Here is a 15,859-nt window from a genome sequence, read left to right on the forward strand (position 1 = left end):
CAGAGAGCCTCAATGTGATGGGTACTTGCCTAGATATGCAGGAAGTCCTCCTCCATGATCCCTTTCAATGAACTCCACCTACTCCCAATCAACGATTTAAAGGGTAATTTCTTCAACGTTGGTTAAGGGTTTCAGATCAAGATCATCCCCATTTCTCACTGCTGTTCTGGGCTTGTTTTACCTGCAAGAATAGTTAGACAGTGCTAATCCGGAGTCGCAGAGATAGCCTAACAGGCTGTTGATTCACTGATGTTTTGCCTCTGTGGGCTGACAACTGGTTCATTAGATACTGTAACATTAAGGTACAGAGTGTAGCAATTTTTGAGTAAGGGTAAAGGTGCTCTGTTTATGAACAGGACATGTTTCTTCTATTACATGCATAACCCATAATCTCTCTGTCCATTTGTACGTGTGTTTGATTACCACTCCAGACCAAAGGCTATTATTTTTATTTCCTTTTATTTTCTGTTTGGCAACCTTGGGGCCTTCTCTCCTGTCCCTCCCCCTTACAATCACCCATTCATGCCACCTTTAATTTCTCCCCTCTTGGTATTTCCCTCCCACCCCCCCTCCAATCCCTACTCCAACTAAAGATGACTTCTCTGCCTTCCTACACTCCTGCCGCCATCCCAGGCTAGAATCCACCTTGAGTAAGCCCACAGCCACGCTCTGTGCCACTCTTGCCATTTTCCTGTCGCTGCTTCCTTTAGGAGCAACAATCCAGCTGGTCCCATCCTCTTCTCTCACTGATCTTCTTGCCCAACTCATTTGCTGGGGGCTAATTTGGCCAACCACCGTCCCATCCCACTCACCACTCAGACTTTGCCAGCGGATCAACAATCACTGCCCCTCTGCATATTTCCCTCCAGAATGTCCGTTCATTCACAAACAAGGCCTTTGTATACACAACCTTATTGTAGATGACTGCATGGTCACCCTGCCTTTGAATGAATCTTGGCCCACGAGTGGGGTTAGCTTGCCCCTTACTGAAGCCTCAACTGCCATGCTGGTGGTGCGGCTTTTATCACCAAGTCACCTTTTAGCCTCTCGCCCTTATCCTCAGGCACTTTCTGCTTCTTCAAGCACCTCACCTTGTGCCAGAATTCTGGTCCCTCCTTGTTCTCCCCTCACCCCAATCCCCACCACAGGTTTCCTTCCTAAGCCTCTGCACTAAGAAACTTCTCAGTGATTTCAATCTTCACTTCAGCTCCCTTTGTCCTCTTTCCTCAGTCACTGTCCTCCTGTTCCCCTTAAACCTTTCTCTCCATATAAACTTTTGTATTCATGGCCACCCCACCCCGACCTTATTATCTCACCTGACCTCTCTACTCCTATGGTCTCAATCACTAACTAGTCCATCTGTGAACACTTCCTGTATCCCCTTTCCAACCCCACTTCACTAGCACCTAACTCACCAACACCTAACTAACTAACACCTAACTAACTAACACCTCACCTTTAATCTCCCTTTTTTCTCCAAATACCTTGAATTCCCACAATTCCATGATCGAATCTCTCCAATCAGGCTTCTACCCTTGCCATAGCACCAAAATGGCCCTTGCCAGGGTCACTAATTACAACCCTTTGACAGTGGTGCTTTATCCCTCTTCATCCTCTCTGTGGCCTTTCATAACATTCTCCTCCAATGCCGTTCCTTTGTTGTGCAGTTCAGTGGGACATCCCTCACTTGGTACCTTGCTTCCATATCTGAGCATCTGCTGTAATGGCTTCAATTCCCACCCTGCACCTTTACCTCTGGAGTGCCCCAAGGATTTATTCTAGTCCTCCTCCTCATCTACATGTTGTCCCTTGATGACATCATCTACAGACATAGGGATCAGCTTCCATATGTACACTGACAATATCTCTCTATCACCTCTCACAATCCCTTCACTGCCTTTGTGTTGTCAGACTATTTGTTTACCATCTTGCGGCGAAAAATTCAGGTCATTTGTGCCTCCCATTAATGCCCCTAAAATGAATAACATTATTGGCAGGCCTTTTTGACAGCTGGAAAGTGTGTTTTACAAGAACATGGTCAGCCTTGTGGTTGTATGAAAAATGCTAAAAAGCTTCTAAATGCTCAGCACGTGTCTGCTCAAGATGCAGCTGGTTGAGTTAAGAGTATGTGTTGCAGCCATGCCAAAGCACCAAACAGTCAGGTACGCTTATACCTTGCCAACTTTTTTCTCATCAGTTCCGATGACTTCCTCACATGCAACACAGCACTCACTTGCTCAGTTATCTCTTTCTAGGCAGCCCGCATAAACGATTTCTGAGAAGCATGCCCCTCAAACCCACAGGTGGCAACCCTCCTTTGCTGCACCTACTTTAGTTTCATTCCGAGTGATCCCTTGGCAAAAGAGGCAATCGGCCCTGTTTCCAAGGCTCTGCGGTGCCCTCTGTTATCTCCTTTGAGACAGTAAATTTACATTTTGTTTTCTGCTAACTTGCAGTGCTGGAAATGTTACTGCTCCTTTAAGGCACGGCAGTAGCTTTTAAATCTACAACCTGCTGGATAACCCGACCCAGCACCCTCCCATACTCGAAGCGCATTGCCCAATGAATGCAAAATCTTATGAGGTCCACACCATGTGCACCCAATGCGAGATGCACTCATGCACTTCTAGGTACACTGCCACTGCAGTCCAAATGGAACATCATCCCTCTTGTGGCTTCAATTAGAGGTTGAAGATCAAAAGAAGCTGGAATGAGGAAAGATCAGTCAGCTAATCCAGCCCATGCTCTTGTTTAAGTCAGTCGATATGAACATTTTCATCCCTCTGCTGCTTTGGATTATATATTTGGATAGCTTTTTTTAAACAGGAACATAGGAATTGCTAGATGAAGAAAGCTCAAGTTCCATCTCGTTTGACCTCTACCATCCTGATAGTCGGATGATACAATAATGGTGTTGTTGACTGCCATGGTAATCAATCCCCATCAATTGTTCTTCAAATAATCCAGAAACGAGGTGAAGAAAACCTGCCATTGGTGGAAAGCTTTGGGCAACACTGCTCATTTCAAGCATGGTACACTTACCATGTGCCATGTCTCAAATTACACACATACTGTATGAGTAGTCATATACTGTATGATGCCAATAATATGATTTGGTTATGGATGTTGTTTATTTTATGTACTATGCACAAATGCAAAGTTTGTCATTTACATTGTTTGACACTGATCATTTTTATTCATTTCCAACCATAATGTTCTCTGCTTCATCAAGATGTCTGTTTAACTCTAATTGGAGGTTTAAAGTACTTACAAATAATTCCACTCACGCTAGCATATTTACATACTGCTGACACAGTTAGAGTTAGAAGGACATGGATCCTTGGTTCTGTCGGGTTTTTCTTATTGGTCTTTTGTGGTGCAGAACTTCCACCCACTCCTTAACAAGGCTAATGACTCTGAGGCAGGAATTCCCTACAATGGGAGCTCTCGCTGCCCCGTGCCCAGCGTAGGACTGGAGGCAGGTACGCTGAGGGAGATGAAGCATACTAGCCTTCAGATAGGTGCAAGTAGGTTTTACTGGGGTTGGGAGCCAGGGTAAGGGGCAGACCTCTAAAAACTGAGAGATTTTTTTCTGGATTGGCTCCCTCACAAAGGGAGTCGAGGAGGCACATGATTAGCAATGCTCTCCACCATGGCAAACGGGTGATGGATTTTCTAATGGCTTGGTGAAAACGGGCAATAGAAATGCACCTGTAGTGGTGTGGGCATCTACTAACCCAGCGCAAATTAGGTCCCTTGTTTATCCTGCAAAATCCAATGTGCTCAGCCCTGAAGGGCATTGGTGGATGGGCTGGAGATTGCAGCTCACAAATTTTCAGGACCCACTGTTATGATCCAATTTTATGTTACTTTGTGGAACATATAGCACATTAAATCCATTTAGCTGTGTTTCATATAGGCTCATCTGCTAAATAGCAACTTTTCAGGAACATTGGCTAAAATTAAAATGCCACGACCAATAACACAGATAGCTTTCTTACAGTCACGATGTTCATAAGGCAACCACTGGTGCTGGCTGTTGTTATATTCAAAGTTGTTATTCCACTGCCTGCATTGCTGTTCTCTAAAGTCTTCAAAATGTTCTGGACAGTCTTCTGTGTTACAAAGCTGGTACTCGTAGCTCTGTCCAGAGCACTCTCGACCACCATTAGAAGGTCTAGGGAAGGAAAGTGAACAGTTCAATATACAGGGCTTTTAGGGCTATTTTACTGAGTTGTAGCTGTAAAATATTTATTTATTTTATCAAACTACTATCAAAATAAATGATTACAGTATCAGTTGAATAAATCACATCCCTATTTTTAACCATGCTACATAAATTGCACTGATGCACAAGTCATTCCCTCAAGGAAAATAAAAACATGCAGAGTAATAGTGCAGTGAGCTGTTCAAATGTGATGGTCAAATAGTCAATCATTATCGATATCAACTGAGTATGAAAGGCTATTAACTGGGAACATATTTTTACCCTGAGCACAAAAGCCACAGTCCTGTCAATGACGTCAGTCTGATTTTTCTAACAAGCTCAGTGTTGAGAGAAAATCTCAGCATTGGTTAATTGTACATTAGAATTACATATTGTCAAAGGTACTAAAAGATTCATCAACTTCCAGTATTGTAGATAGGTGCCTGTGCTAATGGAGCAGCGTGACATCTCCCAGTGACACACCGCCTACTTGGATTCTTACTGTGTTTTGGAATGTTCACGCTCACAAGAAGTTAGGGTAATTTTTCAACTATACGCTGGCATCACAAAACCTCGGTTGGTCAGCAATGTTCCAATATGGGCTGACTGTAGTCCAGTTTCTGAGTTACATCTACCTGACAGAAAATTAGGAGCAGCTGGTATATTACACCGGGTGGGAGGGGGTGGGGGTTGAAGCTGTAATACAAGAGCAAAGCTTGACTAGCAAAAAATGCATTAATGCTCTATTTGTAATATATTAAAAGCTCCCACTTCCTATCTTTACAGGAAGATACAGTCATGCTATTTCTGTCATACTGGGGAGTTTGTTTTATTTTGTAAGGTGCGTGTACCTTTTGTGATCCATAAAAAATATGGATACTTACCATTATATTTACCTTTCTGTCCTTTCAAAACTAGGCAGTGCAATTGCTCCAAGCTTCAAGCTCCATCAGCAATAAATTGCCGATTTCCCAGCTTAGTGTTTGGAAACTAGCTTTGGGGTTTGGCTGGTGGGATAAGGTGGAAGGTGATTAAGGAGATGTGAGTGAGACAGATTGGAGAGAAGGCAATGCAGGTCAGTGGGGGTGAGGATAACGTGAGGGGATGGGAGCTAACAGTGAAAAGAATAGAGGCGAGGAGATGGAAGGTGAGAGGGGGCGGAAGCTCCAGGGTTGAGGGGTGGTGCACAGGAGAAGCAGTAGGGAAGGTGTGGGGATGGGACTGATGGGATGGTGGGAAGAAAGAGTAGGAAACGAAATGGGACTGAAGGGTAGGGAGAAGCAGGAGGGTCTGGGAGGGAATATGGTTGAGCTTAGCGAGTAAGAAGGAGGGAATGGGGAGGGGAGATACAGGGGAGCAATGGGATACAGGAGATGAGCGGATGGTCAGATGAGGTAGGGAGGAGATAGGAGTGAGGGTTTGGTGGGAAAAAGAAGGATTAGAGAAGATGACTTCAGGCATTGCTTTTCATTGTGCCCTGTTGCTCTAGAACTGACCAGCTATCTCCCCAAAGTCTACTTGTGCCCCAGGCTGGATAGCTGCTTCTCTACTCATGATCCGAAACCTGCTGAGAGATCTGGACAGATATCTCCCCCAGCCAGAATAAAAAAAAGGCAGAACCAGCATTGTAAAGATAATACAAACATGTGAGACAGAGAGTGTATGCAATGACTTTCTCTGAACAATGCCACAGAAAACCCACAGATCTATTACATTAATATTCTAAAAACAGTCATCCTCACCTCAAATCCTCCACTTCACTACCAAATCCTGAAATGCTTCAATTACCAAGCTAAGCTCCAACCCGCCAACTTAACATGAACAACATCATGGCAGATCCGCTTACAATATATTAAAAGTTTTACATATAGCACACACGTAAAGGAGGGCTACATAATGCTATTTCAATCATGCCTGCAAATTAGGTTTAAGGTAGTAAGGTTCAAGTCCTCCGAGTTCTGATTTGCATCTCTAAGATAGGCAGTGCTTTGCCAATACCCTGCACAGCACCACACCCTTCATGTTGCTTTCCGTTCTTGGCACAATTTTCTTCCACCCTGCCCCCGCACCCCCCCGCGCCCCCCCCCACCCCCCCATGCCAGCCTGCAGGCCTCAATGGATCCCACTTCCTACCAAAATCCCAATCCCACACTCTCTACCGGAAAATGCGCCCTGTGCCGCAGATCCCACGCCTTACCCACCATCTGTCACTTGTGGCCCAAAAGGAACAGGTGATGCAGCCTTGGATGGACTCCTCTCCCTGACCCACGCCTGCCACCTGAAAATACAGCCTTGCTACCCTTTATATGGCCCCCTGCACCCACCACCGTATAGTGTGACCTCTAGCCTGTGGCTGGTTACTTATCTGCACCCCTCACCCAAAAGAACAGAAGAAAAAGCCAGGCAGAAAAACAGCAGATGGCACAGAGAAGCAGAAAGGAAGTCAAAGAGGGAAAGAAAGGGAGAAGAGGAGAGCCAGAAGTAATAGAGGGAGAAGCAGAAGAGAAGAGAATGAAAAAGGCAGCAACACTAAAAGAACCGTGACAAGTTACTGTGCAGCCCCCCTTTACTGCCCCGGAAGAGAAATTCGGCCGTGCCCCCTCACTTACTGCCCGACACTGACAATGACAGCTTCAGCTGTCGAGCTGCAGTTGGGAGTCAGCTGGAGGAGCGCTATTTAAAGGTGCCATCTTTACTAACAATTTTTGTCGGCCATTACTCGTTGCAGCTTGCGAACACATAGGCAGAGTGGCTGGTGGAGTGATTTCAGCAATTTTCACTTCAAGGACTGTTCTGCCTCCTAACTATTCCCTTGTATCATTGAGGGAAGATGTGAAACCACAACATTTATATCGTTTCATGGGGCCTGTGTTAGGCGGAGACAAAGGCAGAGACAAATGCAGAGAGAAAGACAGGGAGCAGGTCAGGGAGCAGCACAGGGAGAAGATCAGGGAGAAGGTCAAGGAGAGAGACAGGGAGAAGGACAGGGAGAAGGTCAGGGAGAAGGTCAGGGAGAAGGTCAGGGAGAGAGACAGGGAGAAGGCCAGGGAGAAGGTCAGGGAGAGAGACAGGGAGAAGGACAGGGAGAAGGTCATGGAGAAGGTCAGGGAGAAGGTCAGGGAGAAGGTCAGGGAGAGAGACAGGGAGAAGGTCAGGGAGAAGGTCAGGGAGAAGGTCAGGGAGAGAGACAGGCAGAAGGTCAGGGAGAGAGACGGTCAGGGAGAGAGGCAGGGAGTAGGTCAGGGAGAGAGGCAGGGAGAAGGTCAGGGAGAGAGACAGGGAGAAGGTCAAGGAGAGAGACAGAGAGAGAGACAGGGAGAAGGTCAGGGAGAAGGTCAGGGAGAAGGTCAGGGAGAGAGATAGGGAGAAGGTCAGGGAGAAGGTCAGGGAGAGAGACAGGGAGAAGGTCAGGGAGAAGGTCAGGGAGAGAGACAGGGAGGTCAGGGAGAAGGTCAGGGAGAAGGTCAGGGAGAGAGATAGGGAGAAGGTCAGGGAGAAGGTCAGGGAGAGGGTCAGGGCGAAGGTCAGGGAGAACGTCAGGGAGAGAGACAGGGAGGTCAGGGAGAAGGTCAGGGAGAAGGTCAGGGAGAGAGACAGGGAGGTCAGGGAGAAGGTCAGTGAGAAGGTCAGGGAGAGAGACAGGGAGAGAGACAGGGAGAAGGTCAGGGAGAAGGTCAGGGAGAGAGACAGGCAGAAGGTCAGGGAGAAGGACAGGGAGAAGGTCAGGGAGAGAGACAGGGAGAAGGACAGGGAGAAGGTCAGGGAGAAGGTCAGGGAGAAGGTCAGGGAGAGAGACAGGGAGAAGGTCAGGGAGAGAGACGGTCAGGGAGAGAGACAGGGAGAAGGTCAGGGAGCAGCACAGGGAGAAGGTCAGGGAGAAGGACAGGGAGAAGGTCAGGGAGAAGGTCAGGGAGAAGGTCAGGGAGAGAGACAGGGAGAAGGCCAGGGAGAAGGTCAGGGAGAGAGACAGGGAGAAGGTCAGGGAGAAGGACAGGGAGAAGGACAGGGAGAAGGTCAGGGAGAGAGACAGGGAGAAGGACAGGGAGAAGGTCAGGGAGAAGGTCACAGGGAGAGAGACGGTCAGGGAGAGAGACAGGGAGAAGGTCAGGGAGAGAGACAGGGAGAAGGTCAGGGAGAAGGTCAGGGAGAAGGTCAGGGAGAGAGACAGGGAGAAGGTCAGGGAGGAGGTCAGGGAGAGAGACAGGGAGAAGGACAGGGAGAAGGACAGGGAGAAGGTCAGGGAGAGAGACAGGGAGAAGGACAGGGAGAAGGACAGGGAGAAGGACAGGGAGAAGGACAGGGAGAAGGATAGGGAGAAGGACAGGGAGAAGGACAGGGAGTAGGTCAGGGAGAAGGTCAGGGAGAGAGACAGGGAGAAGGTCAGGGAGGTCAGAGAGAAGGTCAGGGAGAGAGACAGGGAGAATGTCAGGGAGAAGGTCAGGGAGAAGGTCAGGGAGAAGGTCAGGGAGAAGGTCAGGGAGAAGGTCAGGGAGAGGGACAGGGAGAAGGTCAGGGAGAGGGACAGGGAGAAGGTCAGGGAGAAGGTCAGGGAGAAGGTCAGGGAGAAGGTCAGGGAGAGAGACAGGGAGAAGGTCAGGGAGCAAGGCAGCAAAATGTGACCAGAGGGAGAAGGCCCAACAGGGATGGTAACAATGTCCCAGACCCCACCATCACCATCCCTGGATATGTCCTGTCCCACCGGCAGGACAGACCCATCAGAGGTGGCGGTACAGTGGTATACAGTCTGGAGGGAGTGACCCTGGGAGTTCTCAACATTGTCTCTGGACCTCAAGAAGTCTCATGGGTTCAGGTCAAGCATGGGCAAGGAAACCTCCTGCTGATTACCACCTACTGCCCTTCCTTAACTGATGAATCAGTACTCCTCCATGCTGAACACAGCTTGGAAGAAGCACTGAGAGGAGCAGACTGTACTCTGGATGGGGGATTTCAATGTCCATCACCACTACTGACTGAGCTGGCCAAGTCCTGAAGGACATAGCTGCCAGACTGGGCCTGCGGCAGTTGGTGGGAGAACCAACACGAGGGAAAAACCTACTTGACCTCGTCCTCACCAATCTACCTGTCGCAGGTGCATCTGTCCATGACAGCACTAGGAGCAGTGACCACCGCAGTCCCATCTTCACTGAGGACACCATCCATTGTGTTGTGTGGCACTACCACCATGCTAAATGGGATAGATTCTGATCAGATCTAGCAGCTCAAAACTGGGCATCCATGAGGCGCTGTGGACCATCAGCAGCAGCCGAATTGTATTCCACCACAATTTATATCCTCCTGGCCTGGCATATCCTTCACTCTACCATTACCATCAAGCCAGGGGACCAACGCTGGTTCAAAGAGGAGTGTAGAAGAGCATGCTAGGAGCAGCACCAGGTGTACCTAAAAATGAGGTGCCAACCTGGAGAAGCTGCAACGCAGGACTACATGCATGCTAAAAAGTGTAAGGTACCAAGGTACACCCACTGTTAGGGAGGGAATTCCAGGATTTTAACCTAGCAACGCAAAGGAACAGCGATATATTTCCAAGTCAGGATGGTGCGTAACTTGGAGGGGAATTTGCAGGTGATGGTGTTCACATGCACCTGCTGCCCTTGTCCTTCTAGGTAGTAGAGGTCGCGGGTTTGGAAGGCATTGCCAAAGAAGCCTTGGCGAGTTGTTCCAGTGCATCTTGCAGATGGTACACACTGCAGCCATGGTGTGGTAGTGGTGCAGATAGTGAATGTTTAAGGTGGTGGATGGGATGCCAATCAAGTGGGCTGCTTTGTCCTGGATGGTGTCGCACTTCTTGAGTGTTGTTGGAGCTGCACTCATCCAGGCAAATGGAGATTATTCCATCACACTCCTGACTTGTGCTTTGTAGATGGTGGAAAGGCTTTGGGGAGTCAGAATACACAGACTCTGACCTGCTCTTGTAGCCACAATATTTATGTGGCTGGTCCAATTAAGTTTCTGGTCAATGGTGACCCGTTTGCACTGATTTGGCCGATTTGGGGCGAATTGCACTGGAAATATCATCACAACCTTGCCAGTTGTTTTATCATGAGCAATATCACAGTTTTTTATATCATATACAGGCTCAGCTCAAATAAGATTTTATTATATTTTCAGACAGTTTTTGTTGCTTGCCGGTATCATACTGACGGATGGCAGGATCCCGTGATCAAATCAAATGATTTGTAATGCAGCAATATTGCCTTTGATTTTACTCCATGCAGCGTAATCTACAGTTTACAGGAGACCAGATCATTTGACATTATATATTTTCATGAATCATTGCGTGGTTTTACTTTCTAATAGCCTGGAATCAGCATCATAAATAACATAAGACAGCTCAAAAATTCTAATGTTTATCTATTTCACATAACCATTTCTATCACAAATATTATATAGGTATATCAAAAATGGACTTTGGTAACTTTTAACAAAAGATATGTGAGTTATGCTTTTTTTCATTCATTCCAATTTTGCCTTAACCACAATAAAATGTAACTAGTTGTTTGTATCAAAAGCCTACTTACAATGGGTTATCACACTGCCGTGTCCGGAAGCGTACACCAATTCCACAGGTTCGAGAGCAGGATCCAAACTTGCTCCATGCCCCCCAGTTTCCATCCTGTCTTAATATGTCAGGAGTTAGCCAGATACAGTGACCTTTGAAGCAATGCTGAAAAGCAAAAGGAAATTATACAAATTACACATAAATATTAAATTCCTTCATTCAGAGCCATATATTATTTGTACAAGATAAGAACATAAGAAATAAGAGCAGGAGTAGACCATTTGGCCCCTCGAGCCTGCTCCGCCATTCAATAAGATCATGGCTGATCTGATTATGGACTCAGCTTCACTTTCCTGCCCGTTCCCTATAATCCTTTATTCCCTTAGCGCTCAAAAATCTGTCTATCTCCGCCTTAAATATATTCAATGACCCAGCCTCCACAGCTCTCTGGGGCAGAGAATTCCACAGATTTACAACCTTCTGATAGAAGAAATTCCTCCTCATCTTTGTTTTAAATGGGCGGCCCCTTATTCTGAGAATATGCCCCCTAGTTCTAGTTTCCCCTATGAGTGGAAATATCCTCTCTGCATCCACCTTGTCGAGCCCCCTCATTATCTTATATGTTTCGATAAGATCACCTCTCATTCTTCTGAACTCCAATGAGTATAGGCCCGACCTACTCAACCTTTCTTCATAAGTCAACCCCCTCATCTCCGAGATCAACCTAGTGAACCTTCTCTGAACTACCTCCAATGCAAGCTTTATGATCCGCACAATAGGGTCAGTGCAGCTGGCCAGTGCAAGGAGCACACAGCTTATGCACAAACTGCACACAGTTAGGGCTGTGAAAAATATTTAAATTAGAGAGTGTGACAAAAATTATTTTGTCTGGTTTTGGTGTCGTGACTGTCTCTTTATATCCAGTCATTTTTTTCCTGCAAAGATTTTTTCCTGTGGCACTGCGACTGACAGCAGCCTCTTTTCAGCAGTGACCATAGTGCTTAGCATGGACATTTCTCTGGGCCTCCCAATGACTGCTATGTATTTTGAGGAGGAAGAGAATTTCAGACAGGGGAAAGAAAGGCATGAATACTTGCACCTTAGGCATCTGGTTCTTCCTTGGACTCATCTGAGGACCCGAGTATTCACTCTTAGGCACAGCTGTATTGGCTTGTCTGATGATACTTGCTGCTATTTTTGATTAATTCATTTTAATGGATGGAAAATCATAGGCTGAATACCCACAGTGTCCTGTGATATGTGCTTCGGTTGGCACTGCTCCCCACTGGGAACAACAAATCATGAAATCACCCCTTATTTGTTGTGTTGAATAAGTGAAAATACAGCAGTGAAAGTATACCACTTGATAAACTGATAGGTCCTTACTAAACAGTATAAATGCACACGAGGCCCATGTTTGAGAGAAGGTCAGTCTGTGACCTATCCTTTATTCCTTCGCACTCAAAAGTGATGAAGGTGGGTGGAGCTTCCCCTTTTGTACCTGAAGGCCCAGGTTAGGAGTGTCTCCCACCTAGTGGTCATTGTTTTCACAGTGTACAACTTAGGTCAGGTTATACATGGGTTACAATGCTGGTTGAATACATGACATCATCTCCCCCCGCAAAAGTCTTATTGGGATCACAGGTTGAGTCTCTCTGGTGGTTTACGCTCTCTTGTAGAGCGCCTGAGTTAGGGTTCCGGTTGTTGGGCGCTGGCCTGAGTGTCTGCTGTTTGCGGTGCCTCAGGCCTATCCAGACTGCCCACAGTGATTGGGCTCTCCTCCCTTTGGTCCCTGTGTTCGGTCACCTGTGGAGGAGTGAACTCTACATTGTGTTCTTCCTCTGCTTCTTCTATGGGGTTGCTGAACCTCCTTTTTGTTTGATCCACGTGTTTGCGGCAGATTTGTCCATTGGTAAGTTTAACTACCAGAATCCTATTTCCCTCTTTGGCAATCACATTGCCTGCGGGCCATTTGGGCCCTGCAGCGTAGTTGAGGACAAAAACAGGATCATTTACATCAATAAATTGCGCCCTCGCATTCCTGTCATGGTAGTCATATTGTGGCTGGTGCCTGCTCGCGACAATTTCTTTCATGGTGGGTTTTGAGCATCCTTTTCATTAGCAGCTCTGCGGGTGGAACCCCTGTGAGCGAGTGTGGTCGAGATCTATAGGCCAACAGGAGGCGTGATAAGCGTCTTTGTAGGAAACCCCCTTGGATTCTGAGCATCTCCTGTTTGATTATCTGCACTGCTCGTTCTGCCTGGCCGTTTGAGGCCGGCTTGAATGGTGCCGTTCTGACATGTTTAATTCCATTGCCTGCCATGAAGTCCTGGAATTCAGTGCTTGTGAAGCACGGGCCATTGTCGCTGACCAAGACGTCCGGTAGACCGTGGGCGGCGAACATTGCCCGTAGACTTTCTACCGTGGCAGAGGATGTGCTTGAATTGAGAATGTCACACTCGATCCATTTGGAGTAGGCGTCTACTACAACCAAAAACATTTTTCCCATGAAAGGACCTGCGTAGTCCACATGGATGCGTGACCAAGGCTTGGTGGGCCATGGCCAGGGGCTAAGAGGGGCTTCACTGGGCGCATTGCCCAGCTGGGCACACGTGTTGCACCTGCGAACACAAAGTTCCAGATCTGCGTCTATCCATGGCCACCAAACGTGTGACCTGGCAATTGCCTTCATCATGACAATGCCCGGGTGCTCATTGTGGAGTTCTCTGATGAATACCTCTCTGCCAATCTGGGGCATGACTACGTGGTTTCCCCACAGTAGGCAATCGGCCTGAATCGAGAGTTCATCCTTGCGCCTGTGAAATGGTTTAAATTCCTCAGGGCATGCCCCGTACGTGGCTGCCCAGTCCCCATTCAGGACACATTTCTTGACTAGAGACAATAGCGGGTCTCTATTTGTCCAGACTTTAATCTGACAGGCTGTCACGGGTGAGCCTTCACTTCCGAAAGCTTCAACAGCCATGACCATCTCAGCAGCATGCTCGGTAGCCCCTTCAGTGGTGGCTAGTGGGAGCCTGCTGAGTGCATCGACGCAATTTTCGGTGACAGTCTGTGCCGAATTGTGTAGTCATAGGCGGCTAACGTGAGTGCCCACCTCTGTATGCGGGCCAATGCGTTTGCATTTATGGCCTTGTTGTCGGCCAAAAGGGACGTTAGGGGTTTGTAATCTGTCTCCAGCTCAAATTTTCTGCCAAACAGGTACTTGTGCATTTTCTTTACCGCATATACACATACGAGCACCTCCTTTTCTACCATCCCGTAACCACTTTCTGCCTGGGACAGACCCCTGGAGGCATAAGCTACCAGCTGTAACTGACCCTTGACATTGACATGCTGCAACACACACCCGAGAGGGATGGAGTACAAAAGCAGGGAGATCCTGCTGCAACTGTACAGGGTATTGGTAAGGCCACACCTGGAGTACTGCGTGCAGTTTTGGTCACCTTACTTAAGGAAGGATATAGTAGCTTTGGAGGGGGTACAGAGACGATTCACTAGGCTGATTCCGGAGATGAGGGGGTTACCTTATCATGATAGATTGAGTAGACTGGGTCTTTACTCGTTGGAGTTCAGAAGGATGAGGGGTGATCTTATAGAAACATTTAAAATAATGAAAGGGATAGACAAGATAGAGGCGGAGAGGTTGTTTCCACTGGTCGGGGAGACTAGAACTAGTGGGCACAGCCTCAAAATACGGGGGAGCCAATTTAAAACCAAGTTGAGAAAGAATTTCTTCTCCCAGAGGGTTGTGAATCTGTGGAATTCTCTGCCCAAGGAAGCAGTTGAGGCTAGCTCATTGAATGTATTCAAGTCACAGATAGATAGATTTTTAACCAATAAGGGAATTGAGGGTTACGGGGAGCGGGCGGGTAAGTGGATCTGAGTCCACGGCCAGATCAGCCATGATGTTATTGAATGGCGGAGCAGGCTCGAGGGGCTAGATGGCCTACTCCTGTTCCTAATTCTTATGTTCTTATGTTTTTATGACACCATAGGATGACGCATCGCACGTTAACACAAATTTCTTACATGGGTCATATAGCGTTAACAGAGTGTTGGAACATAACAAATTGCATGCTCTATTAAAAGCCCTTTCCTGGCTGTCCCCCCAGACCCATTCGCGACCTTTGCGTAGGAGCAAGTGTAGCGGCTCTAGCAGCGTGCTCTATTTTGGAGGAAAGTTACCAAAATAGTTCAGGAGCCCCAGGAACGAACGCAGCTCCGTCGTGTTACGGGGCTGGGTGCTCTCTGGATCGCTTCCGTCTTGGACGCAGTCGGGCTGATCCCGTCTGCTGCTACCCTCATCCCCAGGAATTCTACCTCTGGAGCTAGGAGGACGCACTTTGCCCTTTTCAGTCACAGCCCTACCCGGTCCAGTCTGCGTAGCACCTCTTCCAGGTTGTGGAGGTGTTCTTCAGTATCGTAACCCGTGATGAGGATGTCGTCCTGAAAAACCACCATCCCTGGAATCGACTTGAGGAGGCTTTCCATATTTCGTTGGAAGATCGCGGCGGCCGAGCGAATCCCGAATGGACATCTGTTGTACTCAAACAACCCCTTGTGTGTCCTGATGGTGGTCAACTTCTTTGACTCAGTCGCTAGCTCCTGGGTCATGTAAACTGAGGTCAGGTCCAATTTTGAAAAAGTTTGCCACCGGATAGCGTCACAAAGAGGTCCTCTGCTCTCGGTAGCGGGTACTGGTCTTGGAGTGACACCCGATTGATGGTGGCCTTGTAATCACCACATATCCTGACCGACCCATCCGCCTTGAGCACCAGCACAATCGGGCTCGCCCAGTCACTGAATTCGACTGGCGAGATGATGCCTTCCCTCAGCAGGCGGTCCAGTTCACCTTTTATCTTTTCCCGCATCACGTACGGCACCGCTCTGGCCTTGTGGTGTACTGGTCTGGCGTCCGGGTTTATGTGAATCACTACCTTGGCCCCCATGAAAGTGCCGATGCCGGGTTGAAATAATGAGTCAAATTTGTCCAGTATCTGTGAGCATGATACTCGCTCCACAGAGGAGATTGCATTGACATCGCCCCATTTCCAGTTCATGACAGCAAGTCAACTCCTCCCCAGTAGTGCGGGACCGTCCCCTGGGACAAT

At 47.8% G+C, this 15,859-nt stretch overlaps 1 protein-coding gene across 3 annotated transcripts in view; it reads right to left on the bottom strand.

Annotated features, from left to right (window-relative positions):
* The window catches only part of LOC139262950 (A disintegrin and metalloproteinase with thrombospondin motifs 2-like), a 407,016-nt gene that overhangs the window by 41,237 nt on the left and 349,920 nt on the right, over nt 1–15,859 (bottom strand). For all 3 annotated transcript variants that reach the window (XM_070878308.1, XM_070878309.1, XM_070878307.1), the window contains 2 exons: nt 10,747–10,892; nt 4,002–4,177 (listed from right to left, as the gene is read on the bottom strand). In XM_070878308.1, coding sequence (XP_070734409.1) covers nt 4,002–4,177; nt 10,747–10,892 — 322 coding nt within the window. The remainder of the gene's footprint in view (nt 1–4,001; nt 4,178–10,746; nt 10,893–15,859) is intronic.

The sequence above is a fragment of the Pristiophorus japonicus genome, chromosome 4, assembly GCF_044704955.1.
Source record: "Pristiophorus japonicus isolate sPriJap1 chromosome 4, sPriJap1.hap1, whole genome shotgun sequence".
In the NCBI taxonomy this organism is placed as follows: Eukaryota; Metazoa; Chordata; class Chondrichthyes; family Pristiophoridae; genus Pristiophorus; species Pristiophorus japonicus.